This window comes from Ictidomys tridecemlineatus, chromosome 10 (assembly GCF_052094955.1).
Source record: "Ictidomys tridecemlineatus isolate mIctTri1 chromosome 10, mIctTri1.hap1, whole genome shotgun sequence".
NCBI classification, from domain to species: domain Eukaryota; kingdom Metazoa; phylum Chordata; class Mammalia; order Rodentia; family Sciuridae; genus Ictidomys; species Ictidomys tridecemlineatus.
In genome coordinates this window covers 78470484-78490026 of record NC_135486.1, presented here as the reverse complement: position 1 = coordinate 78490026, position 19543 = coordinate 78470484, and the positions used below count along the sequence as shown (strand labels likewise).

The 19543-nt window shown below is 33.6% G+C and overlaps 1 protein-coding gene across 1 annotated transcript in view; it reads left to right on the top strand.

Annotated features, from left to right (window-relative positions):
• The window catches only part of Gpr158 (G protein-coupled receptor 158), a 390707-nt gene extending 376167 nt beyond the window's left edge, over nt 1-14540 (top strand). The window contains exons 9-12 of the mRNA XM_005320245.5: nt 1735-1873; nt 6085-6190; nt 9146-9292; nt 10143-14540. Of these exons, the coding sequence (XP_005320302.2) occupies nt 1735-1873; nt 6085-6190; nt 9146-9292; nt 10143-11615 (1865 nt within the window). The 3' untranslated portion in view covers nt 11616-14540. The remainder of the gene's footprint in view (nt 1-1734; nt 1874-6084; nt 6191-9145; nt 9293-10142) is intronic.
• The last annotated feature ends 5003 nt before the right edge of the window (nt 14541-19543 follow it).

The following is a 19543-nucleotide window of genomic DNA, read 5'->3' as shown; positions in this document are numbered from 1 at the left end:
TTAACCCAAATGGATAGTCAGAGATTTGGAGAAACCCTGATATGATCAAAATGGAGTTTCAGAAAAATGAGCTTGTCATTATTATGATGAATGGATTAGTACAGGGTGAAGCCAGCTGTAGAGGGCCCTTGTAAAATAATTTCAACAAATAAGAAGTAAACTGATAGGGACTTAGACAAAGATTAGAATTGTATTCCTTGAGAGAAATCAATCAATATGAAGAATGACAAAAAGAGAGAGAGAAAAGAAACATAGAAGTGAAAGGTAGCTCTGAGATTTTAAACCTGGTTACAGAAGGCAAAAGTGGTACCACAGACTGAGTTGGAAAAGCAAATTGTATTCACATACAATTTGCTCATTTTCTTCATTCAACCCAATAGAGCTTAACTGGAAACAACATTCACCTTATATGGCCTGTGCTCACCATACTGAATAATTTGGAATGATTTAATGCTAAATCTCATGGAGAGTTTGAAGTGAAGTGTCCACTCCACCCCCTTCTTTGGCTTCTCTTTTTGAGTAGCTTGATTATCAATACTTGGGACACTTCCTAACGTTTAAATGATAGTAGAAACATGTTGAAGTTGGCAGATAAAATCTTGGTTTTCATCTGATCAGTGTTTTGAATGGAGATCAGAATTTTAGTATGCAAGAAAGCTACATGTAAGTATGTCTTGGGTGAGATATTTTGTCCAAATTAGAGTTTTCTTCTCAGTATTCAGATTTTATCTTCTGATATGGTTGTGTCACTGAGATAAAATAGGTTTTAAAACTAACTGGTTTTAAAAAATATTGCAATGCTTAGTTTGAAAAAAAGTCAAATGAGAATTTTAACAATAAGAACCACTTAACAACTACTATGTGTCAGAAATTATGTTGATTTATATGATTTTTTTATTTAATTAATAAATAATCCTAGGAGGTATGTACTTACTTTCATTGTCTTCATTTTCCAGTGAAGTAACTGTGACCACAGAGGTTAAGTAAATCACCTAGATTTACTCAAAGTAAGTTAGGGTAGACCCAGGTTAAGACATAACATCTAGTATGATTCTGAAGTCCTTATTCTTAGCTTCTATCCTCTGCCTATCTCTTCTGGCTTCAGTGATCAAACAAGGTGATTGTGAATTTTACTAAATCTTTCAGCACTCCACCCACAAAAGATATGATTTCTGTCATGTGTGAAGAAACAACATTTCATTTATAAAATATGCCACTGAATTGTTTAGCAACCTGTGTTCTCACATTTCTGGCAATGGATACTTTCACTTGCTGAACTGGGCACAGTGCAATAAAAACTTAAATTTCTAGGAGCTTTATATAAACATATTACAAGGGTTTGTTGTTGCTGCTGTTGTTGTTGTTGTTGTTTTGTTTTGTTTTTTTGCCTTGATAACTTTCTTAAGACCAAGATCCTCCATGAACATCCTAAACCTAGGATGGGGATAAGAAAAATTATTTTACAAATGTTTTAGGAAAAATACAAGTATCAGAAAAAACAAAACTGAGAATTCAAATGCTGTCAAAAACAATGACAAAGTATATCTTTGAAAAGATCTGTATATTAAATAAAATTTAAAAATAAATATACAGTATCCTTATTTACATATGAATGATACTTTGAAAGCATCTATTTCTAAATTTATATTTCTATGACAAAATGCATGCTAAGGAACTTATATTTTTGTTCACCTGTGAAACTAATCGAAAATTGTTTGTTTGTTCTTCTCACAGCTGAATTTTTATTCCTCTTGTGGGGTGTTTATCTCTGCTACGCAGTGCGGACAGTCCCGTCAGCATTTCATGAGCCACGCTATATGGCTGTTGCAGTTCACAATGAGCTCATTATCTCTGCTATATTCCATACAATTAGGCAAGTGATCTGTAGAGCTAGTAAATAACTATTTTATTTTTCTGATGTGTTGCAGTTTAATTTAAATAGAAAAATTGGATAAAATGAATAATGGAAAGATTTAGGAAGGGTGATGTTTTATAAGTTGACTAATTTGTTCCTATAATGGCAAATGAATAGTTTTGTTTTATTTTTACTCTGTTTCTTCTGATATTTCTTTCTTTTCCTTCATTTATTTTGAAGGTTAACTCAATGATATTGCATTATGTTAAACCACTTATGGGATATTGTGTATATATGATATTATTTGTTATGAAGATATAAAGCAATGCACATATAATTATAAAGCAGATATGGATAACCCAATTGTTTTTATTTATATTTCATATAATGGTTTATATTTTCAAAATCCTAACAGTCAAATAGACAGTTTATATGTGAATTCTACTGAATTCAAAACAAATAAAAAAATCATCTCTCCTCTGGGTTATTATATACAATTGGGGTTCTGTCATAACCACATTTTAGCCATGACTTTCTTGGGTAAGAGTGTATACTCCAGGGCTCTCCTCTATGTTATGCATTCTCTATAGCAGATAAATATGAAGAAATGTAAAAATGGTATATAATGAAGTGCGCAAAATGACTTATCTTCTGAGAATTTTCCCTTGCTTTATATTTGAAAATGAAATGAAAATCTGAGGATAGAATAACAACAAAAAGAATCCTTTTATTTGAAAAGCAACAAAAAAAAATGTCATTCAGTTGCCTGACAGATTTTGAAAGCTAGGATACACTTAAGAAAATTATTAGAAACTTTGAATGTCTTGGCCCTCAGTGGAAAGAGGAAATCCCTTTTCTTTGGTTTCAACTCCTTTGATGGAATTCAAATGTCCCTAGAAATTAGTGAGAATGGGAGTCAGGTTGGGGGCAGGAGACTGGACTTGTGCACGTTTCTCAGTATGCTTATTTATGACTTTAGACAGTCAGAAAAATACTAACTAGCACCTGTAGGAATACATGATGCCAGAGGGCAGTTGGGCTTAGGCACAGCCTATGCTTCTTAACCTATCATTTAAAAAAAGAGATATCTGTGATCTGAGTACCCTGGAAACAGGAATCAGAGAAACTGGGTTCCTAGCCTTGACTTACTTCTCTCAAGAGAGAGTAAAGAAAAACAGAGGAGAGAAAGAGATTAGAAGACGTAAAAAGGATGAGAATGAAAATATAAGATCATAAAGACACAATGGGAGGAATAGTCTTTCCTAAACTAGAGTTTCAGAATCTGAAAATGGATGCCCGTGGTCCAGAATGTAGGGAGCATCAGAAGACATCATGTCACAGTCCCAGATCTCCAATATACTTTTCATTTCTCCAAATAAAGATTATTTTCCAAGTGAAGCTGTTTTTTTGTACTTTGTTTCCAGAATGTCAAGCACATGTTTCAAGATTTAACCATCATCTGAATATTACAAACCTGAGAGAAGACATTATTCCCGATAAGTTTAAATGTCTTCTACCATCAGCATGTGACTATGCAGTACAAAGTGTTTTCCACTTTTGCCCCACATCAAGCTTCTAACTTTGTTAGAAGCAAATTAATAGGCCAAGTTAAATTTGTTCAAATCAGTTACATAGGTATCCTTTTATATTTTAGATGTACTCTATTCAGTTTTCACCATCAATTTTTTTTCAGTAAATGTCAAACTGTAAACTGGCCCAGGTCCTTTCAAAAATAGGCAAAGTGAATTATGCCTTAAATATATATTTTTTTAAGTTTAGTAAAGTGATAATAAATGGCCATTACACAAAAAATCATAAGATAAAGTTTAAAAGTAAACCTCCTAATTGGGCCATCTACAAATATGTACTATTAACATATTAGTATGCAAATTTTAGATGTTTTTATATTTATGCCTATATTTATAATAATGTAGTATTTTACAGCCATAAAGGACCAAGGATTTTAAATTATAGTTTAACTTAGTAAATCTGAAAAATAGTGATTGGGGGTGGAGTGGGTAGGAAGCAAATAATAGGCAATGATAATTAAATAAATCAAGTATGCAGTATGCACAATATCATATTTACCCATGGACTTAATTAATACATGCTATATTTCCAAAAGTAAGAAGCAATAACATAATAATAATTTAAACCAACTGGACCTATTTCAGTAAATTTTTTTATTTTGGTAATTTTCTTGAATGAAATTATATTAAATAAGGCTTCCAACATCGAAAAGATATTCTCTATTAATATGTCTTCTTTCTTGTCTGTGTAAAATATGAAATTATATGTGTGTACAGGTACATATACACAAATATTATATATATATATATATATATATATAAATTAAAACAACTACATATTATATATAGATTTACTTGCATTCTTACCAAATTGTCAAATTACACAAAAAGAGGCTAATGCCAAAGAACTAAGTATAAAAGTACAGAAGACCCTTTCCCCAGTACTTTCTACTCCTTTGCTTATTTTTAACTACTGCAAAACCTGATTTTTCTCAAGGTATTTCTAGTTATAACTGCAGTAATTTAAAGCTGATTAATTTTAAGGTAATTATTGTCAGTATAATTCAATTATTTTTTGAAGATTCACTATTTTAGCTTAAAATATATACTATACAACTATCATTTTATTCATATTTATATATTCTTACAAGCTTCATAGAGTATGACTTGTTGCTAAGTATGGTGACCCTATTTTAATGCTTAAAAAAAATCTCACATAACCCATGAAAACAAACTGTATCAAAATTATGTCATGTATAAGTAAAAAGAACCAATAAAAAAGTATATCATCCATGAACAAAGAGAATGTTAAGTCATATTGAAAGCATGTGAAATGTAAGGTCACTGGTCTCAAAAAGGAGTTAGATAGTAATCAAGAAAAAAAATTCTAATGATATATGAGTTAACATAACATTTTACACTTCTATATATATATTACAAGTTTGTTTTGTTTACATTTCCAGAAACCTGTGAAAATAACTCCCCATTTTGGATAATTTTTGTATGATGTTCTAAAAAGTGAGGAGAAGGTAAAAATGAGGAATAAATCCCCTTAAGGACAATGTTGTTTTAAATATTAATAATATTAATTTAATTAATAGAATTGTACTGAGTGTGATATAATGCAGATATAAAAGTTAGTTTCTTCCTCTTTTTGCCAATCATATAAATTTGTTTTGTGATTATGATATCATGAGCATTTTCATAGTCTCTTTACTTTTCAGATTTGATGATGTATATCATTGAAACACAATTCTAATTTTCTAAATCCAAAGCAGTAAAATCCCATGTTTATATTTCATGAATTAATGGAAGATAATATAACATTTGGATGTAATTTTAAAAAACTCATAAAGTAACCCTTGGTTTCTACATAAGGATGAGTCATTAAAACACAGCTTTGGTGATGAACCTATTAATTTACAAAAGTAATCCAAAATTACTAGAGTAATTGGTACTTGGTACTGAATTCTCCCTCCCTGAATCAGAATATAGCTTTACAAATTCCTCAGTAAAAGATTGTTAAATAATACACTTTAAATTATTTAGGACAATATGACAATTTAAAACAACTAAAAATTTTACTTTAAAAGTTTATCTTACCTACCATTATTATGTTAATTTTCCATTGCCTTATTCAAACCTTTGAGATCACTCACAAAGACACATAACTATCCACTCTTTTTTACCTTAATGTTTTTAACTTATGATATTAGAGTCAGGACTTATTCGGAATGTGTGCTATAACCCAAATTTGCTTGAAACAACCAGTTTGTAACCTACTCTTCAATTCATGTCTATTTACTGTTTTAGTTTTGCAGGTCAACTTACATATACAATAATAATCTTGGTAAATGTGCAGCACATATGTATGTATATATTCTGTTTCTGATAATTTCAAATAATAAATAGTATTTATACCTTATTAATCCAGTAAAGGTTACTCAAACCTTTATTCTTCCTGTGATGAAAAGATAATGCTAAAGAAACAGAACTCACTTGAAACTATTGTTCGAAGTATGATATGTCAAGAGCTTTGTAATGTTGTGAACAACCAATAAAAAAAAAAAATAAGAAACAGAAAAAAACAGTTTTATTTTCTTTTTAAAAATAAATTGAACAAAAGATTTTGCATATATCCTAGTATTTTAAGTAGAAATCTTAATTTTAGATTGCTGACTTGAATAATTATCATTTCAGATTTGTTCTTGCCTCAAGACTTCAGTCTGATTGGATGTTGATGCTATATTTTGCACATACTCATTTGACTGTGACAGTCACCATCGGGTTGCTTTTGATTCCAAAGGTATTTTTCTAACATTTTATTTTTCTTGCAAGACAACTATTTTAAAAGAGCATGGAGTTGTTTCTTCTTTTAAAAATATCTCACAACACAGACAAAGGGAAGTATGGAAATTTGCTGGGCACTGTAAAAATAGTTTTTTAAAACTCCTTTAGAAACTGGGTATGTTTTCATTTTAGATTCATAAAACATCTTAAATAATTTTAAATGCCTTAATTTATACCAAAATTTATTATCTCTTTCCAAATATTTTGATTTCTACTTTTGTTTTAATTATTATTGTTAGATGGCTTTCATTGTAGCTATAACATCAAGATCATATTTTTAAATAACTATTCTAAGAATCCTTCCTCTTTAGATTCATATTCAGAGAAGTATTGTGTTTAAAACATTCAGAGATTTTGTTTAAATGGAAATACATATAAAATTATGTATAGAAGAATATTTTTCTCTTTTATGCACATAGAAACACAATAATAGAACATTATGTGTTTTATCAGTGCTGTACAATATAACATTAGCACAGTTAAATCCAGTTTGTGGTTTATCTTTCATTGTAGACTTTATATCAGTTTTCACAATTAACTAAAATGTTACATTTAGCCAGATTGCAAAGGCCAGTTATAAACAGAACAAAATATACCTATTTTATTCCCTACTTGACTTACATTAACTAGTCACAGTTTCATGTATTTATCTGTTACTACAATTTATCTTAATGTTATTGTTAAATTAGCATTTCAATACTTTGCATATCGTTATATATCTGTAAGATGGATGAATATTCAGACTATTCATTCAATAAATAGTTATTGAACTTGAAAGAGAATTGAAAATATGTGTTCATACAAGAACCTTGCATATGAATGTTTATAGCAGCATTATCCATAATCCTAAAAATAGAAACAACCCAAATTTCCATCAACTGATAAATGTATAAGTAAAATATATATCCATATAATGGAATATTATTTGTCAATAAAAAGGAATGAAATGAAATACTGACACATGCTACAATTTGGACAAACCTTAAAAACATTATGGCAGCTAAATAAGCCAGACTCAGAAAGGCACCTATTACATGATTCCATTTATGTTAAATGTCCAGAATAGGAAAATCTGTAGAAACAGAAAGTAGACCAGTGGTGGCCACAGCAGGGAGAAGGGGGAATAGAAGTGATAACTTAATGAGTTTAAGGCTTCTTTGTGGGGTGTTGAAAATATTCTGGGATTAAATAGTGATTGATAATGGTTGCACAACCTGTGAACACACTAACAAACACTGAATTATATACTTTAAAATTGTAAACTTTAGTATCTGAATTATATCTCAATAAAAAGACAAATTTAATATATTGAGGGGCTTAGATAGGCACTGTTCTATATCCTTATAATAAGAATAATGAACAGATAAAAGTCTATGTTCTCTATATTCAGGAGGCAGAGTTTGGGGACAGACAAGATTAACAAATAAGATAAATGGATAAAGTCCTAAGGAAAAAATAACACAGCAGGAAGTGCATATATTAGACAAACAACCTTTTTTTGGTGGGGGAGGTGCTGGGGCCTAGCACATGCTAAGCATATCCTCTACCACTGATTTACATCCCTAACCTCTGTAACCCTTGGTGTTGTTTCTTGAACTCATGACTGTCTCCAAGGTTTTGCTCAAGAAAAAATAGTCCCATTTTTATAAACAGTCTCCAGCTGGTTTAGTTAGTATCCCATGAGACTTTGGATGCCATCATATTCATCATTTATAGCCCAAGTTCATGGTACCTGTGAGTCTCACAAAGGTAGACAGAAGAGGGAAGGAAAGTCTCTATTTCTGAGTCAGTTCCAGTTACAAAACATGAATTATGACTTAAGCTAAGAAATGCTGTTTCACATGTATTTCAGATACATTTTCACCATGCTAGTTGACATTAAAGTATTTCTATATCCCCAATGTTAGTTTTTGGAAAGAATATTTGAACCAATAATAAGCTAGAAGAGAATCCATGTTCTCTGAGCTATTATTTTATTTTCAGCAAACAGTTTTTGCATAACTGTTCCTTATTTTACATATTGTTTATGTGTGGCTCCATTGTTTTGATTCTTCTTTCTGCTTTTCATCCTTTACCCTACTCATTCTTCCTGACTTTTGCACTTAGAAACAAGCACATGAAGTAGAAAAGAAAAATCATATGAAAATAATTAAAATACAAAGAAGGAGAAATTTGAGAATGATAGTGAGCTTGAGGAAAAATGTGTTAATTTCAGTTGAATATTTGCATTTAAACTTAGATACTATTCACCCCAGAACTCTTTAGGCCAAGAGGATACAGTGGTCCAGAGTGATCTCATATCTTCTTCAAGATTTCATTGATGACAGAATTGAAACTGGAGTCAGATATCCTGTTTATTTTGAAAGTAACTTTTTTGAGCCTATGTGTAGAATATTGAAAGTCACATCCCTGTTACTAGTATGATTTATGGCCATAGATGAAATAAATCCTTTCCTAAGTGAAGCAAAATGACAAACACAGGAGATCTCACTGCTCAAAAAAAAAAAAAAAAAAAATCCCAACAAACCAACCAAAAAACCCTGCCATCCACCTGCTAGTGTATCTACATTTCTCCTCTTAGGCAACATTTCTTTGGATTCTTTTACTTAATTTTTATTTTCAAAAAGACAAATATATCTTGGAAGTGGAGTAATATAAGTTAATACTAGGAAATAAACAAAGGTGGAACTTGGAGTCAGAGAGGGAGCCAAGTGCTAATATTGTCTCACTGAAAGCACCAGCATGTAACATGGAAAGCAAAACAAAATATAGCAGCAAATCATTGGAAAGTATTTAGTGAATGAATTTATCAAACTGAAGAAATGCTGTTCATATTAGTACCTTTAGACAATTATTGTGCTATATCTACAGTGGGTTAATGCCTACAGTTTATATTGAATATCTATTACAGTTTTCACTTTCAAGCAATAATCCACGTGACGATATTGCTACAGAAGCATATGAAGATGAGCTAGACATGGGCCGATCTGGATCCTACCTGAACAGCAGTATCAATTCAGCTTGGAGTGAGCACAGCTTGGATCCAGAGGACATTCGGGTAATCCTGGTCTATCTTCTTTCCTGTTTCAGAGTAGGCCCAGTTAGTCCCATTGATACAGGCAAATGTGTGTGGATTGGCATGTGCATGCACATGTGTGCCTGTGCTCATGTTGGTGTACACAGCATTAGAGAGAAAGAATTCATATTTGTGAACTGAAGACATCAAATGCAGAGTTAATTCAGTGATAACATGTACAATTGGAAAGTACATGCTATTTCAACTCTTACAGTAGCCTGGGAAGTTTTTATATTTTTGACTGACTTATAGGCAGTCATGATGAAGAACTGATTATCCATGTTCTAAAATATGAATTTATAACAACCTGCTAATGGAAAAGTAGGATGTACCTGTGACCAGAGAAACTGAACTGGATTATTTAAAATGATATGTGATAACTTATCAGTATCTGAAGGAAGAAGGTGCCCTTTAGCAGTGTATGAACTGTTGACCCTTAAAGCTAATCTAGCATAACATAAAACTTCATCAAATGGCAATATAGTGCTTCCAACATTATTCCGGATTATGGGCTCATCAGTAGTAGATAGTATGTTGTATTTTCTTATGGTCCTGGCTCAGCTTTGTCCACACAAATTGAAAGTTCAAAATCCTTGCTCTGTGAAGCAAGGATAGAATTCATGAGTTTATGTCTTAAAGTTCAAATTTTATGTAAAACACAAAATAATTAGAAGGTAGAAATGAGGAGAAAATTGATAAGCACAGATGTTAACAAAAGTTGTAGAGCAATTTCCCTAAAGAACTTAAGCTTATTGACTTCTAATACCATTCAGTGAAATTGGCAAAAACACTCCATTGAATACCTTTTTTGAATTTGCTCTTGTTTTGGCAGGATGAGCTAAAGAAACTGTATGCCCAGTTAGAAATATATAAAAGGAAGAAGATGATTACAAATAATCCCCACCTCCAGAAAAAGCGGTGCTCGAAGAAGGGCTTAGGCCGTTCTATCATGAGGCGCATCACTGAGATTCCAGAGACTGTCAGCAGACAGTGTTCCAAAGAGGACAAGGACATGGCAGACCACAGCATGGCCAAAAGTACAGCCCTCGTCAGGAAGAACCCACCAGAGCCTTCAGGTAATACAGGGAGACCCAAGGAGGAGTCCCTGAAAAACAGAGTCTTCTCACTCAAGAAATCCCACAGCACTTATGACCATGTCAGAGACCAACCAGAAGAGTCCAATAGCCTACCAACAGAAAACCAAGAAGAGGAGGCTACAGAAAATTCCACACTGGAATCTCTTGCAAGTAAAAAGCTAACACAAAAACTGAAAGAAGACAGTGAGGCCGAGTCTACAGAATCAGTGCCTTTGGTGTGTAAGTCAGCAAGTGCTCACAACCTCAGCTCAGAGAAGAAGCCTGGGCACCCACGAACATCTATGTTACAAAAGTCTCTTAGTGTCATAGCAAGTGCCAAGGAGAAGACTCTTGGATTAGCTGGGAAAACCCAAACATCAGGTGTAGAAGAACGTGCTAAATCTCAGAAACCTCTGCCAAAAGATAAAGAGACAAATAGGAAGTGCTCAAATTCAGATAACACAGAGACTAAAGATCCTGTCCCCCAAAACTCCAATAATTTGGAGGAACCAAGAAAGCCTCAGAAATCTGGAATTATGAAACAACAAAGGGTAAATCCCACTTCTGCCAGTTCTGACCTGAGCCCAGGCACCACCCAGATGAAGGGCAACTTTGACATTGGGGAAGTGTGCCCATGGGAGATTTATGACCTGACCTCTGGTCCTGTGCCTTCAGAAACAAAAGCTCAAAAACACGTGTCTATCGCAGCTTCTGAAATGGAAAAAAATCCAACATTTTCCTTGAAGGAGAAAGTCCACCACAGGCCTAAGGCAGCTGAAGGATGTCAGCAGTCCAGTCAGAAGAGCATAGATAAGGCTGAGGTGTGCCCTTGGGAGAGCCAGGATCAGTCTTTTTTTGAAGATGAAAAACATTTGATTTCCAAGACTATAGTTCTCCCAGGGAGAGCCAAAGATGAGAATGGAGGTCAGCACCATGCAGCCACTGTGCGTGCTGGGCAATACGAGGAACTGCCCCCCAAAGTCATGGCATCAAAAATAGAGAATGAAAATCCCAACCAAATGCGAGACCAGGAAAAGACATCTTTCTCTGTGGAAAATGCACCTGGTTCCTGTAACTCAAGTAAAAACTCCCAACAACCGTTAACATCACGAGCTGAGGTGTGTCCTTGGGAGTTTGAGACCCCTGGTCAACTAAATGCTGAAAGAAGTGTAATTTTACCAGCCTCTTCTGTTTTGAGTGCAAATAAGATAGCAGGGCCTCGAAAATAATGAGGTAGAATCCCCAGGAAGAAAAGAAAGAAGAAAATCCCAATGTGATACAAGACAGAAGATCTAAGAATCAAAAATTCCCACAGAGTATTTTGTAAGTCAAGGGAAATATGACATATAGTGAGGGGAGGTGAAAGGGCTGAAGATGACTAGGACAGGTCCAGCATGTCACAATGCAGAAGTCAGCCTTCAGCAGAGGAGAGTCCTCCCCTGGTAAACTAAGAAAATCTTTTCATTTCAGCACGTTTAAGGGAATGCCCTCAACATCTGCCCCAATCCATCTTTCCTCATGGGACTTTGAAGATCCTAAGCAAGATGAGCAAGGAGACAGAAGATGTATGATTTTGGCAAAGAGGAAAATGTTTTAGATAGATATATATGACAAATTCTAGGTAGCTGACTGAAAAGACCTTACTTTACCTATTTAACCTTGATAGCACTGCTAACTTAATGCATCCCAAAAATACCTTTTATATTAATGATTGCTCTCATTTTATTATAAATGTTTCAGTACATTGTTGTGTCTCATATTCAAGCATTCCAGATTGTATAATTTTTGCAAATAACTTTGATATTATGTGACACAACACATTTATGCAATCTGCAGCTACTCAATTGTTATTGCAACTTACAGAATACTTGCTATCAACTTTAGTTGATTCTTGAAGTACAGTAAGCTTTCTCTGGCTTAAGAAGCCATAACAGTTATGATAAAAACCTTTAGTTTGGGCTGTGGTTTATATATTGTGAATTTGGATTTGACTCTTATTATTTCACATCATGGTTTGTTATACAGTCTTAATCAGGGTTTTTTATACAAGTTGAGTTACTTATTTTGCACTTGTTAGGACTCAGAAGGTTTATTATTATTGGAGATCAAGTGGTCCTACTTAGTCATGTCTCAATAAGTTAAGGACAACTTATCCATTGTTTGTTCAAAGTCAGAGTCATTCCAATTACTTGTCCCTTTTACTCTTTCAGTATTTCATACTTAGCAACATTTCCTAAGGAAGAAGCTAAGAGTGAGAAAATATACTGTGCATTATTATTACCAATGGAAAGGGAAGACTCTAGGAATGATGAGAATTATAGCATTAATACACATAGATCCAGGAAATTTGCCTTCAAAGTGAAGACAGAACGATAGCTCCTAATAGCACTTTCAATGGATTATTTTTTTAAAGAGAAAAATTAATGATAGCATCAATATCATTATATGGATATATTTTATTATGCATACTGAAAATATATTTTAAATTACCTTAAACTATTTATTCTCATAAAATTTTATTCATTGCTTCAACTAGGGATAGAACTTGCTGGGCTCAAATCCCAAAGAGGTTTTATAACCTGATTTATTCAAAGATCATAAGGTGGTATGGATTCTTCATTCTAGAAACCTTCAAGTCCTGCAAATTGCCCTTGCAAGCCACCTTACTCAAAATGAAAAGCCTAATATTATTTGCAAGGCAAAACAGCCTGCAAAGTATATCTTACAAAATTTACTGCACTCCACACTGATCTCTTCGCATGAAAATCCTAAGCTGCTGACTTCACCCTACTGATGTGATCATGCAGTGAGATTCCAAAGCTCAGTCTCGTTTTATTTAAAGGTGAATCACTTAAAAATAGAGCCCAGACTTTGCTTTCTCTCACTCTAAACACTGAAGTATCAATTGCTTATTTGGCCAGGATATTTCCAACCTAAATAACTGCTTTCCATTTCATAAGCAGCAAAGGAAACATGCTAGGAGGATAAAAGATGGGAAAAAGGAGTCAGAAGGTTGATTTAAGGCTTTTCTTAGAGAATTTTATTCGTAACAGAAGGTAAAAACAGAATTCTCTGTGTCCACCATCAACATTTTCTCAGTGATTTCATTCAAGAGTATGCGAGCATGTGGCCCTTTTACAAAGCTGTGCGTGAATCTCCCTCACCCATTTGCTTACTTTGTGCAATACTCAGGTTGGTGGGGTAGGTACGAAGAGCTATAGAAATTCTATTTTAAAGTGTTGCCTTCATTTCTTTCTTTCATCCCTTCCTTTTTAGTCACCCAATCTTCCTACCTTCTTGAAGTTCCTAGAATACTACTTTAAGGTATATTTGTGAACTTGGTTTCAAGTTTCTAGACCAACATACTTGTTTCACTTATGTCTGAGATTTCTTAGCATTTGATTCACTTTTGAGAATTAAGCAGTGACTTTTATTGCACTTCAGGATGATCCTGCTAGACACGTGGCTTAAAGAAAACTTGCCAAATTATACCTTAGTGACATTCTACAGACCATAGATTATTCTCTACCAGCATAGAATGGTGAAAATGCCTAGGGTCTTTCCTAGAGTTTCATTGCCATTATTAATCACCAAGAGAAGTTGAAATTTACAATTCTGGAGGATATTTTCCCAGGTTCATTACAATAAGAAAGTGAATAAACACTTACTAGAGTCTCACAAACATTTGTTAGGTTGTCCTTCTCAATGCATGTGCAGGCTGCATCCTGTCCTTGTTTTTATGCCAGGGTTTATAAATAAGTAGATTTATATCAATCTTAATAGAACTGTATATTTTATGCAAGAATTAAATGCTTTACGACATGAATTATAACTTAACCCATTGTAAACTTTGGTGGCAATATGGATATGACACTCGACAGTTCTCTTGTATTTGCTTCCTAGGTTTCTGCATGCAAGTGATGACAGGTAGGACTGAAAAAACACTGCCTTTGACTTCTAGCATTTAGCAACTGAGAGTTGTAGAGTCAACAAAGCTGTTAAGTCTCTTCACTTAATCTGTGGTTCTTCTGAAACTATTATCTGAAACCTACAGCATCCCACCATGAGATATTTGGTAAATTTATGTCGTGATGTGTTGCAGCATGTAAATAATTATAACTTCTCTGCAATAAAACATATTTATATGAAAGTGATTTATGGTGATTTGTGTGTTCATCTGTCAGAAAGTAAATTTATTTCACCCAACTCACTTTAGAAAGAATTTCACATAGATCTTTGGTTTGGGTACCCTTAGGCACATATTGCCTTATCTTGCCTATCTAGAGAAACAGGTGATTAGCCAAATGTGGTCTCAAGTATACAAGTAATCATTTGGCACCATTAAAACCCATTAGGACTAGTGGTATTGATTTAAGAAAGTTCTTCCCAAATAGGAACTAATTCAGCTACCTTTTTGGTGGTGGTGGTGGTGGCTTATTCTGCAGACATAGCAGGCATTCTGCTAAGCAATGATGATACAAAGAAAAATGAGACCTCCAAGAACATTCAGACTCATAAAAGTATCCAGTGCCTGGTAGGATAATACACAGGTGAGCATAAGTAAGTCAAGGAGTCAGGGAGTTCACTGGGATTAAATTCTGCAAAGGCATCATGCAGTGATGAAGGCATCAGGTATGAAGGGGAGCACATAACACTAAAGATGACTGTACTCAGCCTTGCTTGCCAGGCTTCAGTTAACTGAAACTTCATGCCATCATACTGGATGCTATCAAAAAGCTTTCAACAGAGGCATAATCAAGTTGTGTATTAGAAGGATCATTTTAGGAACATCCTAGAAATGTACTGAAATGGAAAGACACTAGAAGTAACTCGGCCAGTTAGAATACTAGCTTGACAGTCACAGGAAGGAACATGAGAGCCCAAGGGCGAGAGGGAAAGATTGCTGTTTACTTCATCAAAATCACATCTTCTAAGGAGTTTACTATTTTGTGATACTCATGTGATGTGAGAAAAATCAGAATACTTTAGATAATTAATGACAGCTATCATGTTTGTTGACATTTTGGCTTATTTAAAAAATTAAAAACCCCCTCTGAAGATATATATACCTCATCCCATCTGCTTATGAGAAATGTGTAGAATAGGAGCCCAGGTTCCTGCTAGGGGAAGCCTTGAAACTAAACTGGGCTGGGAAAGGAAAGAGGCACAAGAGTGCATTGCAGTATGGACTTCAGTGCCTATCTGGAATTGGTAATTTTCCAAAGCATCTCCAGAAAGAGAAACAGGAATGAAAAGAGGGAGGAGGAGGAGGGAGCTGCCTTCCCTACCTAATCCCCGTACCTGTTTCCTTAAATGAAGCATAGCCATTGCTGTTTCCCATCTGTTCATATTGCATGCACCTGATGAATAGAACTCTTGTAGAATCTGTGGCTACAGCTCTTTGAGCACCCTAAAAGGGCTAACACAAAATTATTTGGGGATTAACAAAGCATGAATGTTAAGTCTGCTGTGGGTTCTCATGTGAGGAGGAAGATACAGGCTTTTCAGTTACTGATGGAATTGTTGAATTGATGTCTGTATTTTTCATACATATTCATAGTACTAGTCATTGTCTTGGTTCTAAATTTAGAAACTTTTTGTTAAAAAATGCCTAAAAGAAATAAATCTACCAGAAATGAACTTTATCATACAAAAAGTAATAATGTAAACCAATTGTTCAAAACAATGCAAAGTTAAGATTTTCTTTATTTCAGCATATTCCATTCTTTTTCCCTGAATAGTTATGAAGACAAAAATAATTTTTGTCCAATTTAGGCTATTTTCTCTTCAAACATTTGTTTCTAGGAAAGCATAGGGCCAAGTTCAAGCACATTGAATGTTCTAATTTAGTGTTAACTGGTTAGAGGCAGATAATGAAATGTATGAATTGTTTTATAATTTTCCTCTCTATTCTTGTGATGTAAAAATAATAGATTGCCAGAAATGAACTGTCTGATGAAATGGAAATGGAAAATGAGATATAAAAATGGGAAAGATCTATGCTACACAGTAGTCATCTTCCTAGAAAGAAAAATAAATTAAGCACAAATAAAAGGTTCATGGGAGTTCTCGAAGAACATACTCCTATTTTAATTCAATCAGCAACAGGAATGGGGGGAGTGCCTTCTTTTATGCATACAAGAAGAAGATTATACAGCTCTTCTCCAGACAGTCCCGGGGATTTCATCCTTCCAAACCTTTTGTATTTGCTCTTTGGTTCACCTGAAACTCTTTCCCTCCCTCCTCTCCCTATCATCGTCTTATGTCTACTTCAATACAAGGATGATCATATATTTTATCATACAAAGAAAACTGTTGAGGGCTGCGCTTGTGGCTCAGCGGTAGAGCGCTTGCCTCACATGTGGGAGACCCTGGGTTCAATCTTCAGCATCACATAAAATAAATAAGTGAAATAAAGGTATTATGTCCAACTACAACTAAAAAATAAATATTAAAAAAGGTATTGTGTCCACCTATAACCAAAATAAATAAACTTTTAAAAAAAAACCTGTTGACAGTAAAAGTGCAGTATTAAAAATCACATCTGGACAACAGCAGATCTGGGCTATTCCAGGCAACCTCTAGGATGTTTATTTGTTTGCCATATTTATGGAGCAACAAAAATGCCCCTGCTACCTCTATGGAGCTTTTCCCAGTGCCCCAAGTCAGCATGAATCCGTAGAGCACACCACAGAAACTTGCTTTAAATCCATTACTGCATTAGCTTGAAATTGAGTTCCTAAACTCCTCTCAAGTAGTTCCTAAACCAAGAGCTCCTTGACAGCAAGAATTTGTCTCATTCATTGATATGTCCCCAGTCTCATGTAGTGTGCTTTTCTATGAGTTCAATAAATATTTTCTAAATTGCAATTACTGATTATTAGTCACTTCTTAAAATATGCCTAAAGGGAAAGAGATTCTTACTGTAGCATTTCTAAAATGTTGAACATTAACTGATCTTCCATAAATGGAAGTTCCTGGAAAATTCACAGATTATGACCACATTAATTTTAACTCTCCTGTTTTATAAGTATTGATTTGCCTTCATAAGGGAGAAGTCTAAGGTTTAAGCCATAGCCTAGTTTTTCATAGCTATAAAATATATTTTCATATGTCCAAGAAATATTTAATGAAGCTATAGGAACTTGATCTTAGTTATTAGAATATTTTCTAGAAAAATTGGCTAAAGCATTTTCTAAAGCATTGGCTAGGACTATATAAAACGTCTACATAAAGATATATTCTCATGCTAGGCTGTTGCATATTTCTGAAAAATGAGACATTTAGTTTGAACAAATATATTTAACTTGAATTTCTCATCCATATGTTTATTACTTTGTTATACAGAATGTTATGTAGAAGTAGTCATAATATGCATGCATATATTATATGTATTCTATGGGGGAACTGAAATATATAGCTTAATGTAAATATATATACACATAACTGGTTGGTAATTGGAAAATTATATAAAAGACATCAAAATTTGCCATATAACATATTAAAATATTATAAAAAACATTTTTTAAGACTTGTAGCTATAAAAAGGTATAGTGAATAACTTAATGAATTATTATGAATTATGAATTATTTATTCATGAATTATTAATAATTTATTAATTCATCCCTCTGCTTCTTAAAATACATGTTACATATAATAAATAAGGAACATTGGATTTATTATTATCCTCAGGACAAATCTGGTATCAGAAAAATGTAAATAAAATAGGGATTGAAGCAGAGTTGGAGAATAGCCTTTTGTTCCTGGCACATGAGAAAATTGGAAAAAATAAAAAGTTATTAAGGAACACCAAGTTCCAAACCTCAGCTTCAGAACCACTTGAATACAAACAAGTCTGTCCCAGAACCATTTTCTGGAACACTAGATGGTAAGGCTTTATTCAAGTACACATAGGCAACATCGCTTTTTACAGCCCCTTGTAATGATACAAGAAAGCATCTATTTCTCAACTCTGACAGAATCCTACCTCTGCAGTCACCTGCAGTTGTGTACCTTCCCAAAAGGTTAGGGATCCAGGAAGCATGCCTTCTCTTTCTTTAGCAACTACTTGCTTTTGTTATATTTCAAGACATTTTAATGTTAAAGTTTAAAAACATACAAAACAAATTTAAATGCACATAGGAACAAGTTGTAAAATTTTAAAAGGCTATAATTGAAGGTATTTCATACCTATTTATAAGATGTAAAAATTGTGGTAATCACTGCTGATATCAAAGAGTAATGTATAGAGAAGTAATGGGATGCAATGTTTTGTCTGAGAAAGTCTTAACTTCCCATTTTACATTTTTTACCTGAACAATCAGGTTTGAATGAGATGGCATTATCTCAGGACCCTTGTAGTTCTATAACTAAGATCACATGTGCATGCGCAAGTGTGAGTGTGTGTGTGTGTGTGAGAGAGAGAGAGAGAGAGAGAAAGAGAGAAATTTCACTTCCCGTTAAATTGCTTTGCTAGAATGAATACAACTAAGCAACTCCTTCACACCTAGTCAACATTTGGAAAAATTTAAATAAGTTAAAGAAATATATCACACACATGAAAAAGAGCAGAGAGTGATGAATAGCCTTCAGTCCCCGTTGAATTTTATGTATTTTTATTAATATATACAGTTCCTTGAGGTTCTGGAAAAAAAGTTGAGGGAAAGTATTTCAGAAGCAAAATGAAGCCAGGCTCAGGCCTGAATCAGAAGCAGACAGCAGTTTGCTTTCCAGATCCTCTTTGCTGAATTTCTCACTTTGACTTAGTCTTTGTTGGGAATCAATAGTTTTGCTTTTTCGAGCAGAAGTGACTCTTAGAGTCCTTCATATAATATTGAAAGTTGGGTCAAAATATTTTTGGAAGACCAATCTTTAAATGAAAATTTTTCACTCTTAAAAGTTAAGGGAATCAAATATAATAAGTATAAAGTTTAACTATGTAGGAAAGTTTATGGATAATTAATCCAGAGAAAGTCAATTTTGTATGACAGATGCCTACCCTGCCCAATCATATTCTCCTTTGATGTTGTACTTATTGTAATTTGGAGAAGAGACCATTGTGACTAATCATAAATATTCTAAATAACCCAAATAACGTACTACATTTTGTTTTCTCCACATTATTGTTTGCAACTTTAATTTAATCATGAAAAGGAG